The sequence below is a fragment of the Barbatula barbatula genome (genome assembly GCF_947034865.1).
Source record: "Barbatula barbatula genome assembly, chromosome: 2".
In the NCBI taxonomy this organism is placed as follows: Eukaryota; Metazoa; Chordata; class Actinopteri; order Cypriniformes; family Nemacheilidae; genus Barbatula; species Barbatula barbatula.
Window position 1 is genome coordinate 27,710,703 of NC_136767.1, and position 20,118 is coordinate 27,730,820.

Below are 20,118 nucleotides of genomic sequence, written 5' to 3' on the forward strand. Positions count from 1 at the left end.
ATTTCAGAGTTAGCAAAACAACATGCTTTAAACGTTTCTGAATAACACTGTGACATCGGGACAAAACTCATTCTGCTTTGGTTATGTTCAAGGACTTTAATGCAATTACAATTGACAATTACCTAATAAATAAAAAAGTAAACAGCAAAATGTCTCTCTCATTGGGGAAAGTTTACTTTAAAATGAAAACTCGGTCCTTATTGACTCACCCTCTTGTCATTTAAAACCTGTGTGACCTGTTTTGTGTTCATACAATAGAAGATAATGGGGACATACGGTAATCACACGATTAAAATGACAACAGGGTCAGTAAATGATGACTGACTTTTCTTTACGCAGGTGAACTATTTCTCTAAGACCCTTTTCAGATAAATACTGGGGCTGGTTCACCAACTGGATGTACAACATTCACTTGAAAGACTAGTCTGGGTGTAAAAATGCACATTTTGTGTTGCTTGAATTGTATACCTGTTACCGCCTTTAGGTGTAGCGCACGTAATTTCCAACACGGGACACACCCAGACAATCACATCACATTGGGACAAATAACTTCTTTTTCTGACATGACTTCTTAAGCACGTTGTGATATTTCAAGAACCAATCGTGTATCATCAGGTTTTAGCATCACGTTGATAAATTCATTCAGGGCAAATAAAGGAAAGAAAAATGTTTATCTCATTTTTTATGATGACAGGCCCTGGATGAATTTTCTCTTTGTTATAGTGACAGGCTGTCATTTGCCATACATCCAATATATAAACACCAACATCCTGAAAAGCCCACCGCAGAATTCTGTCCAACTGAAGAGAATACCAGTCACTGCCAAACAAATCCTATTCCAGAGACACAGAGAGACAATATACGATATATACATTTACAAACACGTAAATGTTTTTGTATGTACTTTATATTATTTCACTCTCACTGTACCTTATTGCCAGTGTTGACCGTTTTGATGATCACAGTAGTTTCTGGTGCTCGCTGTAGTAAATCTACAACAGCTTTGCGGATCCCCAACACTCTGCGGGTGAAGACATCTAGAGGGTATGTGGTGAAGTGTGGTCCCAGATTAAAGGCAATAACAGTGTGAGGTCCTCCAGCCAGATCGTCAATCTCATTACTGATGTAGTGCAGATTGGCAACTTCAGTTTTCCTACTGCGCAGAGGAAGACCGTGAGATCTCCAGTGTAAGTCTATGTTGTTCTCCACATCCACTGCTAGAAGAGGTCCTGCTTGATACTGAACATGCAGATTCATCTGCTTCAAACCTGCAGTGAAAAAAACAACATCTTCCCATGATTTTTACATCTGGGATTTGAAGAATTGGCATTGATATTATGGGGTTTGATCTCACTTGGTACAGCATTCAGAAAGAACTCGAACCACTGTCTCATGGTAGAATCTCCCATCATGTATATGTGTTTGTCTTTTAGGCATCGTGTTGTTTCTTGGTGAGTAAATTGGCGAGTTTTACACACGAAGGACGTCCACACATCATTCAGGTAAAAGCCAGCGGGAACTGGCGAGTGGACGCCAGGACGACATTTCTCTCTTACATCTGCAGGATGTAATAAAACAATAACCGTAAGTTAAAATTGTAACTTCAATGTGTACATTTTATTAAATGGATTTGGTAGATTAAGTTTTATACATCAAATAGGATATCAAAGACCAACATACCAACACTTTCATTAGAGGGAAGAATGTTGATGATGCTTTTTTGCCCATTGATACCTTTGTTGGCTGGATTCCTGGCAAAGAGAACATTTCAATCACACTTACTCCCATTGTTTTATTAATGTACACAAGAAACCAGGTAATGACTAGGTTATGTAAAAAAAGATCTGTTTTTCTCACACAAACGTTGCTTCTTGTGCAGTCAGACGTTTAATATACCCCCCCAAGGAGTGATACAAGCGGGCATTGCATGGCAGAGTTTGGGGTTTCTGGCAGCGCCATTGTTCTCCGTTGCGAGAATCTTTGTATTCACAACAGCAATCATTTTTTCCCATCCTCTCCAGTCCATTCTTGTCCCACTTCACATTACACTTCACGGTTTCGTTCAGTCTAGAACCATTCAATCCTGGTCCTTCGAAATATCCATAGAAGAAAACTCGGTCAGAATCAGTGTCTCTGTGATTCATGAGGACCTGCACAGCTTCACTGGAGTGGATCAGACGCACAGCCACCTGTGCCTGTCCCACCCACGGCAGAAGAAAACGCACGGAGTAGGAGCCGTTGAGCAAGTCCACCACCTCCCCAAACACACTGGCCTGTGACACAAGAACATTCTTAAATCTCAAACAACCGTCGCAGGTAGACAAGAGAAGACGCTACGAAACAGTAGACATGTGAGAGAGACCTTTTTGGATGAAAACAGCTTGGCTTGAAAGAAGTCTCCTCCATAAGGTTTGCCTTTATTTTTAAAATCTTTCGCATGTATAGTAACATTAAGCTCTTCTCCTATTTGGTAGCTGTCTTTCAGGTTCTGAATGATGAATGTGGAGTGAACTGGACTTGTACTCATGTACACATTTGTAATTGATCTGTCTGGTCCAGCCCAGTAGAGAGCCCGCTGTAAGCTGGAGTAACGTTCCGAACTGATTCCAAATTCAGAATAAAATGGTGACCCTGTCGAACTGGTTTCTGAGATATCAGCAGCAGGGGAGCTGGAGTTATGAGGTATTGCGAAGTGCTGAAGCAAAAGGCTGTGTGGAGATGGTTTCTTCACTCCATTACCCAATTGAAGCTGTATAACATACAAACGTATAGTACAAAATATATAGAATAGTCTAATTTCAGTGTTATGAAACCATAAGCCTTTTCTTAAATATTGATAATTCATATAAAAATGACCCCGTCTCGGAAAAGCAGGCTAAAGTCTAATTTTTAAATAATGAATGTGAAAGTTTGATTATAACCTTTAATTTCGACATCATTCCAATCTTTGACATGCAAGCACTCAGTTAACACATCAAGGCAATTCTCACTGAATGTTTTTACTGTGTAGGATGATTTCATGCACAAAACAGCAGATCACCAAAGTGACTTTAGCTGGGTTTTCACAGGCAGGGTCATAAATATGTAAACAGCTTAAATGCACAATGATGTTGTTGTTCCCCATCCCCGGGGCAACACGTACAGAATTGGATAATGAAACAACAATGGACAGAAATGATTGTAAGTCATTGATACTTACAAGAAAGCATATCATTCCAACCGTCGTCCCGATAAATAACAACTTCAAACACTTTCTTTCCCTGTGAACTGTGAGATCGATTTCATTAACCAGTAAAATGGGTTACAATAGTTGTGTTATGGAAAAAACGAAGGTTTTGAGAATAAAATGTAAACATGAAAAATAGGCTCAAGGGACGTAGTAGAGTTGAAATAAAGTCGTAATGTCAAACAAATGGATGTTGAAAAGTGACGGAATAGACGTTAATAAAGCTAATTCATTCTTTTTCATTTTCTTGACGAATTCATGTGCGTTTTATACATAGTTATTTTTTACCACAAACACATTTTTCTCTAACATTACAAGTTTAAAAACTATTAAAAACATTTCAAGCAAAGACGGCAAAGACTTAGCAAATACGTTCATGAAGAAAAATAAGAGCAGAATTTTTATAACTTACTATATTGTCCAGTTTTGCGCTCCATTTTTGTCTGAAGGCACTTGTAACCTGAATTGTTAAAGCACTATTCTCAACGACCGTATGCAAAATCCCCTCACCTCATGTCATTGGGCTAAGGGTTGTATAACCTGCACTGCAGGAAATACACACAATTCAGCTCTTACGTTACACATAAACTTTATAAACTGTGGAAAAGTGTAGGTACCATATTTTATTTTGTGTATTGATAATTATTAGCAAAACCATAGTTTTTCACTAACATTTAGTTTAACAATGATTTTAATTTTGGTAAGGGAAGTCTTTCAAGTAATATATTTTTCCTTTCTAATTTCAATTTTCTGATAAATTGTCATTTTAAAAAGTTTCCATTACTGATAATATTTAAAATAATATACTTCAATTAAATAATATACCAATTGCAATAATACCAGTTTATTTTATACCATATAGGCAGGGCCGCTGCTAGCCATTTTGGTGCCCTAAGCCTTATTCCATTATTAGGGTTTCGAGCACGAAGTGCTGAAAACCTATTGTTTTTGTAAGGATTTTTCTTCTTCTTCTTCTTCTTCTTCTTCTTCTTCTTCTTATAGGGTTTCGAGCCCGAAGGGAACCAAGGGTTTCGAGCCCGATCGGAACCAAACCAACGCTGATGAGTTCTGTGGAGTGTGAATGTAAATATTCATTGAAAAAAAGTTGAAATTTCGATTCAGGGTCGCTAGGGAGCATCAAAACGTCCGAACCGGAAGTAGAAAATTTTAATAAAATGGCCATAACTGATGAACCGTTTGAGCTATCTTCACGGGGCTTAGACCGTAAATGTAGACCCTCAGTCCGGGGTCATGATAAAAAAGACTTGGTGTTTGGACACTAGGTGGCGCTATTATGGAAAAGAACTCGAAAAGGGCTATAACTACGTAACCGTTTGCCCGATCGACTTATTATTTGGTATGGTGTGTCTTTGTGTCATGCACCATGACTGTATAAAAGGACTTTGGCGTTTCTCAAAAAACGTGGCCGCTATCGGCCAATGAATTTTGAGCACTCATTACACAGGGTTAACGGGGGCTGATCGAAACGACATTCGCTGGGCTTGTTCGACTCGTGGTCCTGAAGGTCTGTAAGAAATATGAACTCATTCGGCCACCGGGGGGCGAAGTAACGTTTTTAGAGTGAAAAATCGGATACTCATTAACGAATTGTCCAAATGATTTGACAGTCAGAAAAATAACATTCTTGTAGTATACGTGCATGTTTCTGTAAGCATGCATAGTTTCCATGAGTTCATACCTGTCATTTTTCTGTGCATGTGTGTGTGTTGGACTTTGATCCTTCATGCGTGTGTTGAGGTGTGACCCCCTAACCTGTTCATGAATACACGACAGCTTTTGACTGCCTTTAACCTCGAAACCCGATAATTGCTGCTTGCAGCTATAATTTTTTCTTGATGTTGTGAAGATATTGTTTCAGAAGAAATATTTTGTAGGACTGGTTCTACCTGAGCTACCTGAAACTAAAATGCAAATCGTTTCTTGTGGGCAAGTAGCTAATCCACCCAAAATGTTTCAACTACATACCCTTTTTAAAACCTGTTTCGAACATTCCAATGTCCCTTTTCCATTATTGCAATCACAGATGGGATGACCTGTCAATGCTGTAACAGCATTGGCAGAGAGGAACATATTGAAACAAAAATACGCTGTCAAGATGATGCATTCGCCTATGATTATTCTCCAAACGATATCTGTCAGCACATCCGCAGTAATGGGCGATTGTTGTACTGATCTCTATTCTAAAAATACGTCTTTTTCCTGTAGTCAGAGACAGTCTGGTGTGCCGTCACTTCAGGTGTTGTTTCTCATTTGCATTAAACAGCATCTGAATGTGCAATGTGGTCAATTAGGAAGATGGAGGCGCGCAGACGAGCTCACAGTGTTTTCTAAAAATGGCCTTTGCAGCAGTGCTCGAATTGAAGGGGGGCTGGCATTAGGGACCCCCCATAAGAAGTAAAAAATAGACTTAGGGGGTCCCCCACATATTTTTATTTGAGTAAAAATTATAATGACAAATGTGATTAAATTCATGCAATGCATTTGGTAAATTTCGTGAATTAATTATTTTTTTCAATGGAAGCAATTGGAACAACACAAGGACAACAAAAAGCATGAGTACAATAAAACGGGTCTCCTATAGCCTACCACAGTATACAGGGATACGTTTTTTTTTGAAAGAGTAGAAAAGACATAGAAGTCAGAACTGATCGGTCAGGTGCTGACGGAAGAGATGCGTTTTAGCAGATCTTAAAGATGGCTACAGAATTTGCAGATCTTGTAGCAGCGGGCAGATCCTTCCACAAATGTGGAACCGATCCAGATACGTTAAAGCAATTTTTTTCATTTGTGGGATGGCACCTCAAGACATCGTTGGTTTGCACAGTGTAGGGATCTGGTGGGTACATAGGTCTGCATTAGCGAATGAAGATATATGAGGTGCCGAACCAGTGGTGGTCTTGTAGGCCATCAACTGAAAAAATCCTTCCCAAATGGGTAAAACTGATATAAATACTGAATTAAAAGACAATTTACTGTAAGCCACGTGTTTTATTTAACAAACATATGGATGTAAAATGGATGTAAATTGGTGTCCAATTTAGTCCATGTTTGGTACAAAAGCTTTTTCTTTTGCGTCTTCTTAAAACCGATTAAAAGGGAACTATACAGAATAAAAGATGGGAACCCTGGAATATTTGAATCTACATTGTTTTATGTAGCCATGTATCTATTTACACACTGTTTATACTTTAACCTGTGTAACAAATCCTACATGATCCGATTTAAATATTTACATTTTTTAAATAAATATCAATGGCGAAGTTTGCGACTACATTCTTGATTTTACAAACGCATTAATATTTAATGAACAAGCATGCATGGGGTAATTTGTTTACGGGAGTATGGTTGCTTAAAAAACTTGCTGTTACATCACTGCATCATTTCACACTGCCGACCTTTGACACCACACAGAATCTCATAGAACAGATAACCCGGAGTTAAAAACAGTGCTATTATAACCCATTACTAGCCTACCCTAGAACGTGGAACAGGCCAAAAAAGGTTCTCTAGCATGCTGAAATACGGGGACATGTACATGAAGACATAAAGAAAACATATTTTTATGTTTTTATTTTTAACATATTTTATATTTTAAATGGTGCTTAATGCCTGTCATGTCGAAGCATGTGACCGTAGAACAGTTTAGGACCCGCGCGGGGCTGACTGGATGGCAGGAGATGTTCATCCCTGGAAAGACAGAGAAGAAAATGGAGATGTTAGCCTGAAAAGAGAAATTGACAACTGTTTGTTATGCATTGAATTTCTTTATAAACAGGATTAATCACGTTGGTTTAAATTGCTCAATCAGCCAGTTGCCTTGTCAGCACTTCTGGCTGCATTGTACGGATACAGATTTTTTTGTCTGTAATTGAAGACAACACGCAGTAACTTTGTATTAAAGGCTTAAAATAAGCGATCCGAAAATGCAAAACGAACGAAAAAGGAATATTACAAGCAATACGATTCATACAATCCAACAGCTGCAATATCTATAACAATATAGAAAAAAAGGACTGCTTGAAGCTTGAAGACATTTTCCCTGTGGCCGTATGGGATATATCACACATGTTTTAAAACCATTAATTTCTTAATAAATTATTATACACGCAAATGACCTTTGACCGTCCATACATGACCACTGCGTACAAGGACCAAAGACATTTGAAGTTATCGATGTGCTAGTGCCGCCATAATTTACTTTAACACGCTGATTTGTTCTTTGTGTTCAGCTGAAGAAAGAAAGTTATATACATCTAGGATGGCGTGAGGGTGCATATATTATGAGAGATTTTTCATATGTGTGGTCTGTTCCTTTAAAATTGTGGTGGAAATATGTATGCCTGAAAAGTGAACTTTCAGCTTATATACCTCATTAGCAAGCTGTCATATTGCCACAACAGGGCTTTTAAGAGGTAATTTAGTATGAGGCACAGTCAGTAGTGTGGTATTTATAGCATAGAGCTTTAGCTCGGTTTCCCATGAGCCTTGTGTGTTACTTTGCAGTAACTTACCATTGAGGTTTTTAAGGCTGGCTAGATACGTCGCTGCACAAGCTGCATAGTTCCTGCATCACGCTGTTGAGAAAGTCTTATTGTTTTTATGTCTAGAGATTCTAGAGATAGTCTGGGAAAGATTTTTTCTTTTTAAAACAAGCTTAATATTGTTTATAAATAAATATAAATAAAATTTTCGCGGCAGTACATATTAGCATTGCAGTATTACATTCAATTGCAGTATGAAATCCAATGAATGAGAAATTTGGACTACAGGGAATTCCATTTTTTTCCATTGACATGCTCTTTATGGAACGCTGCACATTCTCCCATCCACAGCTATGCGACATGTGTAAAATAAGAGCAATAATAGGAATGTGATGGATGTCATGGGTGGATGCTTTCATTACATGTTGACGCCAGAATATTCTATGAACTGCGTATGTTCTGTTCTGTGCAAGATTGATAGGTTTTACGAAAAGTTGTGGAAATATCTATCTTACGGGGATCTATTTTAAGGACCGCATGTGACATGAAATATGAACCAGATTGTAAGTGTACAAAATAATGTTGTTAAAATAGAGTTTACCCATTTTTCAATGAGAAATGTATGGCGTGGGTTTAAAGCAATGTAAAGTATATCAAATAATACGAATTGTATTATTTTAGTGTATGTATGATCCTCATACCTGTAGATGCTTCAAATTCTTTCCAAAACATTTTTGAATAAAAACATAAACCATTCAACATATAGTGCCAGGGCACGAGAGAAGAACATATGAAAAATAACTGTGAACATCATTTTTAACATGTATTTTCTTACTGACATTTATCAAGATTTAAGGTTTAAAATACAAGATCCTCTTCACAGGATGTCAAAGTTCAACGCCTTTTATTTTATTGGACATTTTTACACAAAATTGATCATGAAATGTGTCATGTCTCTCCTACCACACTGCCACTTCATTCCGTTTAACACCATCATAGCTCAAAATCAATAATTCATGTCTATTTATTTATTTGGTATACCGCCACGTAATGATTGAGATAATGTCCTGTCAGCCGGTTAATGGCGCAAAATAAACCATTTCAGCCTGATACAAGACAGCACAGCTTCTCCTCGAAGTCTATTTTATGATAATGACCATGATTGTACATTATCCGGCCGAGATAATGACTGGGCACCAATCACATAATAAAAGATGCAGCAAAGTCAGGTCATGTGACATAATAAATACAACGCACATAGTTCAAGCCATTCCAAGCACATTTACAGATCCATATAGTACAACAAAATCTGACTGAATTTAAACAAGCCATTGTCACAGCGAAGTAAAGCACTCACATTCCCTTCTGAAGCGAAGAGAGCTCATCTCTGGCATCAGAATTGAGACTCATTTAGCTATAGCTGCATCCCCAGCCTCCCTGCCCAGACACCAATTGAGAAAATCACATTTTCAATTTGTGTGGTCATTTGTGTCACAGGCAATTGTGAAAGAAACGAGCCCTACAGGTGGTATAAGCGGCTGCTTTGGACGTCGATGAATTTGGCTTACCGCGGGTTTGTGTTTAATCTGGAGATTTTGTGACAGCCATGAGCGCTGGGCCTGTTAGTGAATTTGCTCCACGGTTAATGACTTCAGCCTCACCATTGACAAGCAGCTGAATAAAAGACTGCGTCTGACGCTCACTACAAGATGAGAAATGTTCAGGAAGTGTTCAGATGTCAATAAGAAACTTATTAGACTGAAAACAAGCGACACAAAATGTAAAAGCATGATATTAATTGTGGCCATATCATCTGTCTCTCTGTCTGCCTGTCTATCTGCCAATATCTTTGTCTGTCTGTACACTGTAAAACATTTCTGTAGAAATTCCAGTAATTTACTGTAGATTTACATTTATGAAATTTACCTGCAACCGTTTGTTCAAAGATAAATGATCATTAAATATTAACAAGAATTAATCATAACAGAAACAAATTATAAAATAACAGCCTCCTGCAAAGCATTCTGGGAACCGAAAAAACAGAAAAAGGTTTATTTGGATTTCTGGTTCTCAGAATGCTTTGCATGAGGCTGGTATTTTTTTCTATAAAGATAAAGACTTAAACTAATGTTTAATATTCATTTCTGTAAACGAACTGTTGCCAATAAATGAGATAAATATAAATCTACTGTAAGTTACTGGCAACTAGCTGCATAAATACAGCAAAATCGTTTACAGTAATGCATGTCTATCTATCTGTCTACCAATCTCTGCCTGCCTGTCTGTTGTCTATTATTATATCTGTATCTCTCTCTTTCTGTCTGTCTGTCTGTATGATATGTATGTATCTTTCTATCTGTCTGTCGATCTAATAATCTCTGCCTGCCTGTCTGTTGTCTATTAATATATCTGTATCTCTCTCTTTCTGTCTGACTGTCTGTATGATATGTATGTATCTTTCTATCTGTCTGTCGATCTAACAATCTCTGCCTGCCTGTCTGTTGTCTATTAATATATCTGTATCTCTCTCTTTCTGTCTGCATGTCTATGTATGTATCTTTGTATTTATCTGTCTATCTACCAATCTCTGCCTGACTGTCTGTTGTCTGTTGTCTATTAATATATCTGTATCTCTCTCTTTCTGTCTGCATGTCTATGTATGTATCTTTGTATTTATCTGTCTATCTACCAATCTCTGCCTGCCTGTCTGTTGTCTGTTGTCTATTAATATATCTGTATCTTTCTATCTTTCTGTCTGACTGTCTGTCTATGTATGTATCTTTCTTTCATTCTTTCTGTCTGTCTATCTAACTATCTAATCTCTTTGTATGAATGCCTGTATGTTTGTCTATTTGTATATCTGTCTTTCTCTCTCTGTCTGTCTAATGATGTATCTTTCTATTTGTCTGTCTGTCTATCTAACAATCTCTTTTTCTGAATGCCTGTATGTTTGTCTATTTGTATATCTGTCTGTCTGTCTATCTCTCTGTCTGTCTTCAAATATCTTTGTCTGCCTGCCTGGCTCTCTGTTTATGTATATGTCTGTCTATCTATCAGTAAATATCTTTGTCTGTCTGTCTACACTTCCATCCAACCAACCATCCATCCATCTCAAAATATATTTGTCTCCTGTTACAAATGTTCTTTTTACATTATTTACATATTTTTTAAATTTGCACTTATTCATACACACATTTTCAAGAAAGTAGGTCATATGCTAATATCTGTTTTTGGACATGTTAATGCAGGTCTTGGTTGACTAAAGCAGTCCGAGACACACAACCGCAGGCCATTACTCACAGTTAACGCTTTATAACAAATGTTAAACAATACCCACATTTCTTAATAAGTACACATGCATTGCCAACAGGACATTATTTTACAGTAATGCCTTATACTCCATTAACCAAAACTGCATAATACTTCTTTTAGCTTACACAGACACACTGCCAAGACAAGACACACAATATGTGATGCACACTAATGAGCGGGTCTCTTCCCGGCGGTAGGGTTAGACTGATGATGTTCAGTTCTAAGTATGCATCATATCAGTGCTGCTGTTTTAAGCTAAGATGGCCTACATACTACAAATGAAAAACATAATCTTGAATGCTGGGGATGAAAACCTTTACGCCCATACAGAAGAAACTGTTTCGTTCACAAAACCAATCCCCAACATGTCATGATCCTGCCTCTCCTTGTCTTGGTTTTCGAGTCTTGTGGCAGGATCATGTCAGTCCCATGTGTTTTGTGTGGAGAAAGAGCATTGTTTTGGTTTGAGAAGCCATGCTCTCTCTCCGGTGTCACGTCCTTTAGTCCCGCCCCCTTGTTTCCCCGGTTAGCGGTCCATTAGTGTTAGTCTTGTCTCCAGCCCTGGTCCATCTTTCCCTTAGTGTTTCAGTCCCCTCACCTGCTTCGTGCAATCCTCCTGTTAGCTTTCCCTTAGTGTTTCATCCATGTCACCTGCCGCCACTCTCCCTGTGTCATCAGTCCTTGTTAGTGTTTCCCTTTATCAAGCCCCAGTTTCCCTCTGTCCCTTGTCGGTTCATTTTGCACACTTTGCACATTTACCCTTCGTTTGTCTGGATTACCCGTGTTCCTATTCCCTGGACTCAAGTTTGTGGACTTAGTTTGTTATTCTTAAGACCTTGTTTGTTTTGTCCCCCTTGTGGGAAGTTTTAGTTTTCAGTCTTGTTTGTGTTCATGTTTTCCCCATCGAGGGTCTTTGTTTTGAAATAAAGTCTTGTTGTTCGACACATGTCTGCCTGCGCTTGGGTTCTGTCCACAACCATAACACAACAAGTTTAATAATAAGGTCTTAGAAACATTCACATAGTCCTACAAAAAAGCAAATGCAAACATCTAGTACACAAAGAACTAATTCACATTATGTATGTGTTGTTTAAAAAAATTCAAATAACACAATTTGATATTACGTATTCGAATTGTGACACAATTTCAAGAACTAAAATAACTAATACTGCAGTTTGTGAAAACAAGAATAAAAATAATTTATGTTACGTAATAATAATGATGTAAATGTATTAATTAAATGAATTAAAGTTATTTAAATTAAATTACAATTTATAGTAAGTAATTGATTTTATTAAATAAATTGCTGCAATATGACTTCTGCCTCTCTATTGCCATCTCTGTTTGAAACATGAAATTGCAAGTTAGGGTTACAAATGATGTCAAACATTTTCTGTAAATAGTACCTGACAGCTCAACTTAATTATTATTATAAACTTTTTGTTGCAAATCAGGGGGACCCAGAATAATGATACTTTTACATATATTGACTAGATTTAGAAGAAAGTGTTTCCCCGGATTAACCAAATACTCAGTGATGTCAAACCTGTCCCAACAAGCAGCACAATCTGTTCACGTCACCAGCAAGCTTGTGTGATTTTGACACATAAAGGAAGTGATGTTATAGAGGCCAGAGGTGCTTTAATGCCACTGTGGCATCAGATGTAATTAAACCTTTCTAGTTCCCTACAGCACCTGTCAACTCCTGACCTTCAGGCCAGACAGAATCTAATTCGACACCCTTTTCTAGATACACAGAGGAGTTTGTTTTCTAAGTAGCTCTCAGAGAACTGTGACAAAAGTTCAGAGGTCAGCCGAACAGGGAAATAAAGTAGGAAATCGTTAAAAAGTTATTCTTAACATGTTTCTTATCAGATTGCCTCTCCCTTACACGCGTTGTTCTTTAACCCCGGCTCGCTCACTCGCGACTAATTGCATTTAGTAAAGAATTGAAGTTTTCATTGTGTTTAAATAGAAAAATACATAAATAAGTAGAGCCATAAAAAGAAACTACGTTATAGGTTCAATTTTGTTTGCATGTTAACTTTAATTGCTTTAAGTGGTATAGGCCAATGCTAAACATTAGAACATAAGTCACTCTGAATGTCGCCATTCCCCAAGCGTGTTTATATTAAACTATAATCGCATGGACTTGTTTTTCTCCTTCCGTAATAACTCAAATAAGTCACATCATGGATACGCCGATTTTAATTATATAAGCCGGGTTGCCTGGCCCAGCAGAAGGCTCTCGAAAACGAATCGAGTCATGGTAAAAACTGGAGAGGTCCTGTATGAATAATTAATGATGGCCAGAGTCTGATTTCTTGCCATACGGTTGGCTTATTATCAATTCAGATGTGAGGCACATCTTTTTACATCGAAAGTGAGAAAGGATGTACTCTTAAAGTCAGTATGCACAACCTGAAGTCATCGAGTATGAATGTGTCCATTAACATCTGACCCTTAATTAAAATGAATCCCTGAGCAGCTTACTTAGTCTCTCTCTCTCTCTCTCTCTCTCTATATATATATATATATATTTAAAATAACGCAGCTGAACGCAGCCCAGATGTCATCGGGTACAGCTAATCATTGTCAACCAATAGTAAAACAACAAATACTAGACTGTGTCCTATTTAAGTTGCCTTCTTTTAGCTCTTCTACAGCGTTTTAATCATGCCACTCTCCAAAATAAACCACCGCGCCATCCCCATCTCCTCGTCATCTGACTGCATCTATCTTGTAACCCTTAAAGGGGAAGTTCACCCAAAAATCTACATCCGAGAGATTTCCAGACCTCCTCATAGATATCATGGAGCCAGTTTTTGCCAAGGTCCAGAAAAGTGCTAAAGACATCGTTCAATTGGTCCATCCGCGCATAGTGGCTCAGTTGAATTTATTTGAAGCTTGAATCGATATATTCTCCTCTGTCTTGTCAGTGTATGGTGCTCGTTGACGAGACCACTTCTTCTTCGTCGTCTTCTTGGATCAGAGCACTTTGCCGTCATGTGAGTCAAAGTGCCAGTGACGGGCAAGCCCCATGCGGCGATCGTTGCATAAACCTAAAACGAATGCTTCAAAGTGGTCTTGTCCAAGAAGAAGACTAAGAAGAAGTGTACTCGTGAACTCACTGACAAGTCAGAGGAGAATATGTCTATTAAAGTCGGTATTTCGGTTTGTTTTTCGCACATGAAGCATTATAAATCATTGACGGTACTGGTCCTGATAGAAATATATACAGTATAAATACACACACGGGCCTATATATGTATACTATATGAATACGCTAATTTGTTAGAATTTATACAGTCTTGTTCATGATAAAAATATTTAAATAACAGCCTAGCAAACACATAGCAACACATTTAACACTTGGAGAGGGTTTACATGAATGTATGCTTGTTTGAGCGCGATCATTGATTTTTGTTTACGGTGGATAAATCATCAGTCCCACCTTTTGTGGAGTCCAGATGGTGGTATCGGCTTATTTCATTGTGGCCAGGTGAGCCTTTGAGGGACTTGGGGATTTAAAACGTAATCTAGATGTAATTTGGAGTTTGAGAAATGAAATTGTTCAATGCTCCCGGGGCCTTTCGGTGCCAGTTGGACTTGACAGGTTCGCACGCACACGCACACGTAGCCCTGTTTAAAATGGGAAACATCTCCTCTACATAGCAAAAAGCATCCAGAAACCTGAAAGAGAGAGAGAGTTTAAAATGACAATGCTCCATAATTGCACATCAATTATTATCAAATATTAATCTAATCTTGGCATCTCCTTCCCGAATGCTATCTACATTCAAATCAGATGAACTTACTTGAGAAACGTTGTGCAGATGGATAATCTCTTCGTCATTTGCCGCACGTTTGTGACAGGCCGCTGATTGCTGCTTTCCTTGACAATGTCACAACGTCCCCTGTCTCATTCACGTGATTAAAAACTTTTGAAGAGGGGAAGAAGGAAGGTTAGAGTTTGAGAAATGGACACAAATTGGTGAGCAGTCAGAATCCAACTTCAACTGTAAAGATCAGATTCAAACGCATGAAACTATGCGAAGACGTTTAAACAAGCTGATTCAATATTATCATTGCAAACTGTCACGAGTGAATTCACTGACATAATGACCGGAAAGATATTGACAAAACATTGTTATAATTTTACAGTTTAATTAAAGTATTTACTGAAGTATAATTATAGAGATGTCAAACAAAATAACTGTCAATGTTTATAATGAACAGAGTTTGCATGAAGTACCAGGGTCCTATGACAACATGACCTTCCAAAGCATTGTTTTAAACAACATTTGAAGACTTTTTGTTTTTAGGGTTTTGAAAAGGATGACGATATGATATGATCATAACTTTTTTTATTAAAGAGTTGAATCTTCTATCTGTAACTAGTGTACACTCTAAAGAATAAAGATGCTAAAAAAAGATGTTTCAAAGCAATGCCATGAAAGAATCATCTTTGGTCAAAATAAAATCTTTCCGTTTCTCAGTTCCCCGTTTCTCACTTTGAGAGAAACAATAACATTTTAGACAATAACAACAGAGCCGAAGTTAAACTTTTACATGAATAGATTTATGTGTAAAATTATTTCAACTTGACGCAGCGTATTAAAACCATAGCGCTTATGTGAGAGACGCTGCAAACGGCGCGAGACGCAGGCATAATTAAACACGTCCGTCTAGAGCGTGTTTACATAGAAAAAATATATAAAAGTAGTTCAGCAGAATAGAAAACGCCGTCTTTGTAAAAAACACAAATCGGTTTATTTATATTTCGCAGTTTTCGACACCTAAAAAATCTTCTGATCTCTTCAACTCATATAACTTGGGAATAGGTTTATTTCTTGCAAAATGTACCTTTCTGCATTAAGAAGACGAGCATTTAACAGTCCATGCATTACAATCAAAGCAATATCAACAACCAAAGCTTTTAACGTTATTTTAGTAAAAAAGTCTCTTTAAACTTAGCTGAGAGGTATCTTTCATGATCTCACAAGACTGCATTCAATGGCCATTAACAACTGTGAACTGAGATGTCTTTGACACATTTCTGTGGTTTTAAACTCATTTTGTTATTTTGCCTTCTGACTTCTACATGTGACTTCTGCATGCTTATATTACACAGTGTTTTTTTACTCGCCTCTAGATGTCGCCTCTGTAGAAATTAAGTATAGGTGCATCTCCTACTTTTAACTTTTTCAATGCCTTTAAGGAGAAACAGTGACTGAGCTCTCTAAAAAATTCTCAATTCATCGAGCAACCCAGCACTGTGAAAAACGTTATTTTACAGAATTTTACTGTTATTATGTATTTTTGAAGTACGGTCAAAAAACTTAAAATTACAGAAAAAGGCGAAACAGAAAATCATGTATGTAAAAAACAATATTTCACAGTTTGTTTCTGGCTCCCCATTTGCCAGATAAAATTTTCTACTATTTGTTTTTTTAAATATGGCCAAAAATTGTTTAATTACAGCAAATTTACAAGACAAAAACCGGGAAAACAATTTATATAATATATTCCTATATCCTGTAATTTTACGGGGAAACATATTATTTTACAATATATTTCTGTCAATCCAGCTGACAGAAAATGTTCAGACTTTTTTTTACAGTGAGCGTTAAGTTAAGCGTAAAATGAAATATTATTTGTTTACCTGCCTCAGTAAATGTACATCTCAGATGTGTAGATACCCCTCACGCATACATTACATTAGAAAATACTCTTTCTCTGCCACAGAGAGCATGAGAGATCAGGTGTTAACCCCAGATGGATTTCTCCCTCCATGTTAGCAAGAGCAAATAACCATTTGCAGAGACACAAGTCGTGTCCTTGCGTGCGAATTACTCTACCGGTACAGAACAACTCTTCTTCCGAGCATTAGGAACTGCATGGCTGAGTATCCTGAAGATGCTAAATTTATCTTTGAAGGGGCAATATGGCCCTCCATGTGAGGGGGGATGCATGAGTAGGATCAAGACTATAAAATATCCCAACATGTCAAGGATTCTGATGACATATTTGTCTGTTACTCTTTCCATTGAACTTTATATAAACAGCATTCACTGTTCTGTATATGTATTTACTGACATTTTCCCTAACAATTCCCAATGAGGATTATAAATTCCTGTGATCATGTGCCATTCATTTGTTCTATGCTGCTTTGTATCCAATTTTGATTTCTAAATCCAGTTTAACTGCAAAATACCTCTGGGTCACACTGGGTTGCCGGGTTTTTGTAACAAAACCCATCCAATGGTCAGTCAAAACTAGCCCATAAAGTAGCCAAAACACTACAACTCAAAATATGCCAATTTCATACAAAAAATATATATTTTACAGACACTTATATGCATTAGACACTTAAATTAAATAATTGTACAGTAGTAATCAATCAAATACCATATTTACATAAATAAAATCGTCATTTGAGATTTACACCTGATGAACAAAACCCTTTAGGAAAGGTCATTGGTTATTCATATTTCTATAAATATATGAATGAACGATTTTAAGAATTATTGACCGATACAGTTTTATTGTTTTTAGAATATACATTTGGTGAGGTAAATCAGTTCAATAGATGCAACTACAATTTCCGAATGTCAAATTTGAACCTAAAATAAAACAAAGGATTTTGAAGGTTATTCACAGCCATGCCATAGAATAACTATTTTTCGTTCCACAAAGAACCATTTCTTACTAACGTTTTAATATTCTGAAGAGCCATTGTTCCACATAGAAGCTTTTTTGAAACTGAAAGGTTCTTCGGATGTTAAAGGTACTTTATGGAATAATTTAGATAAAAAGGGTTCGTCTTTGGCATCGTGAAGCACCTTTATTTTTAAGTTCTTAAGTTTGAACATTGCTTCTAAAATAAAATGTTATAGGTTCGGTGATTTCAGTTTAATGCAAGGAATAAGTCTTCTTTGCCATTAAAGTGAAATAACTTTTATTATAAACATTAAAGCCAGATAAGAAAATCTCATACGGCATAGAGGCTCTTGCATCTAAAGTCTATACTTACATTTTTTTGTATACTTGCATATACGTTATCTGCTATTATTTTATTCATTCAAACCCTTGTATTGTATATAGTTAATATTTATCCTTCATGTTTTGTGATAAATAATCATCATTAAAAAAATGAAGCTACATGTTGACATAATGTGCAATGGCACCTTGGGTACTCAAAGTTCCAGTCCTGGCTTGTGGTCCTTTTTATCATAAAGGTATCAACTTGTATCGTATTTTTTTATAAGTTGCCACAAACTATTTTAACAAATTCATAGATTTTAATGGAGCCATCTCCATGCATAGGCAGTAAACTACAAAAGAGAGAGTTCCAGACACTGCACACATACTGTCAATGATGTACTGCAATGGTTTGTTGATTGCGCCCATAAATTTTAATTTACCCCAAGTTTGAAGTCTGATGATGGATGACATGCCTACATGTCCTCAAGAATTCTTAAATCACAGAGAAAGACATATCCTACAATGTTAAATAGTCAATATCCAGTGTTGCAATAGAAGAAAGTGGTACACAGTGCCTTGCAAGGGTATTCATCCCCCTTCATTTTACTTGCATTTTGTTATGTTGCAACTTTGCCAATAAGTACATTGCATAACTATTCATAGCTTTTTCTGGGACACTTGAAATTTTGCTCAGACGCATTAGTTTTATTGTTGATGTTTCTACACTTCAAATGGAGTTAACCTGTGGCAAATTCAATTGAATAAGTATGATTTGGAGCGGCACATACTTCTCAATACAAGGTGCAGCAACATATCAATGTAAGAACCAAGACATGAGGTCAAAATAACTGCCAGTAGAGCTCTGAGACAGGATTGTATCAAGACACGGATCTGGGGAAGACTTCTGAAAAAGAAACTGCTGAAATGAAGGTCCACAGAAGCATGTAGCCTCCATTAATCCTTAATGAATGAGGTTTGGACCAGATCTCTTACGTGAGCTGACCTCCTGTCCAAACTGAGCCATCGATGGAGAAGAGTCTTCTTTACCAAGAAGCTGATGATCACTCTGGTTGAGATCCATGATCGTATATGGAGATGGGAGAAACTTACAGAAGAACAAACATTGCATTGATACTAAGCACACAACTAAAACAATGCAGGATTGGTTTATGGACAACTCTGTCTTTGTCCTTCAGTGGCCCAGCTATAGCTTTGGCTTGAACCCAACTGAACATCTCTGTAGAAACCTGAAAATGTCTGTCTACTGATGATCTCCATCCAACCTGACAGAGTTTGACAAAAAGTTGCCAAATGCAGACGTATAAATTGACTGGTGCCTGTAATGGTGCTTTAACCAATTACTGAGTCAAGGGTATGAATACCTATGTGCTTCTTATTCTTTTTTTATAAATTTGCAAAGTTCTAAGTCACAAATTTCTTTTTGTTTTGACATTTTTGTGCATGGAATGTAGACTAATGTAAAAAATGTCATTTAAAATAGTTTAAAGCAGCCCTGCAATGGTGTGTCATACATCCGACTAATTTACAATGTTAAACGTGCTGTCTTCTCATGCTTGACATGGTCAACTTGTCAAAAAACGAGTTGGACTTATGACGTAGTATTTCTGTGCTCGATACACTCCCCAAGCATTTGAACAGGTTCCGGAAAGTTCTTTTCAAACATAAAAATCGTTACGTAACAACTTTTCTCAGTCCCTTATTAGACAATTCTCCCGGAAAAGCACGCGGCACGCCCACGCATCAACCATGGAGAGCGGGAGAAGGATCATGCGCATAAGTCACTTTCACTTCTGTGCAGGACAGAGAGAGAGAACTACGTTCGCGAAGTTCAACTGTTTTTGTCTGTTTACTGCATTTGGGTGATGAATGTTGTATGAACGGTGGTTATACAGTAACGCTGCATTAGGAGATCGTTTGAAACTGATAGATGGAGTGACGTTCCAAGCCCTGACATGAACCGGACATGAACACTACCATGTTGGATGTGAAAATCATTATGTGGAATTAACATGTAAAGTACCTCAGTATGCCATAAAATATGCAAGATATAGTCGGATGGTCTGGAATGTA

The 20,118-nt window shown here is 37.2% G+C and overlaps 1 protein-coding gene across 1 annotated transcript; it reads right to left on the reverse strand.

Annotated features, from left to right (window-relative positions):
- Positions 1 to 638: 638 nt before the first annotated feature.
- Positions 639 to 19,108, reverse strand: LOC306902902 (NXPE family member 3-like; the record flags this gene model as incomplete). The annotated part of the gene is made up of 7 exons (XM_079471802.1): positions 639 to 833; positions 931 to 1,268; positions 1,355 to 1,558; positions 1,681 to 1,751; positions 1,864 to 2,273; positions 2,363 to 2,749; positions 19,031 to 19,108. 7 exons carry the CDS (start codon positions 19,106 to 19,108, stop codon positions 639 to 641), a joined length of 1,683 nt encoding a protein of 560 aa, XP_079327928.1.
- Between the last annotated feature and the right edge of the window lie 1,010 nt (positions 19,109 to 20,118).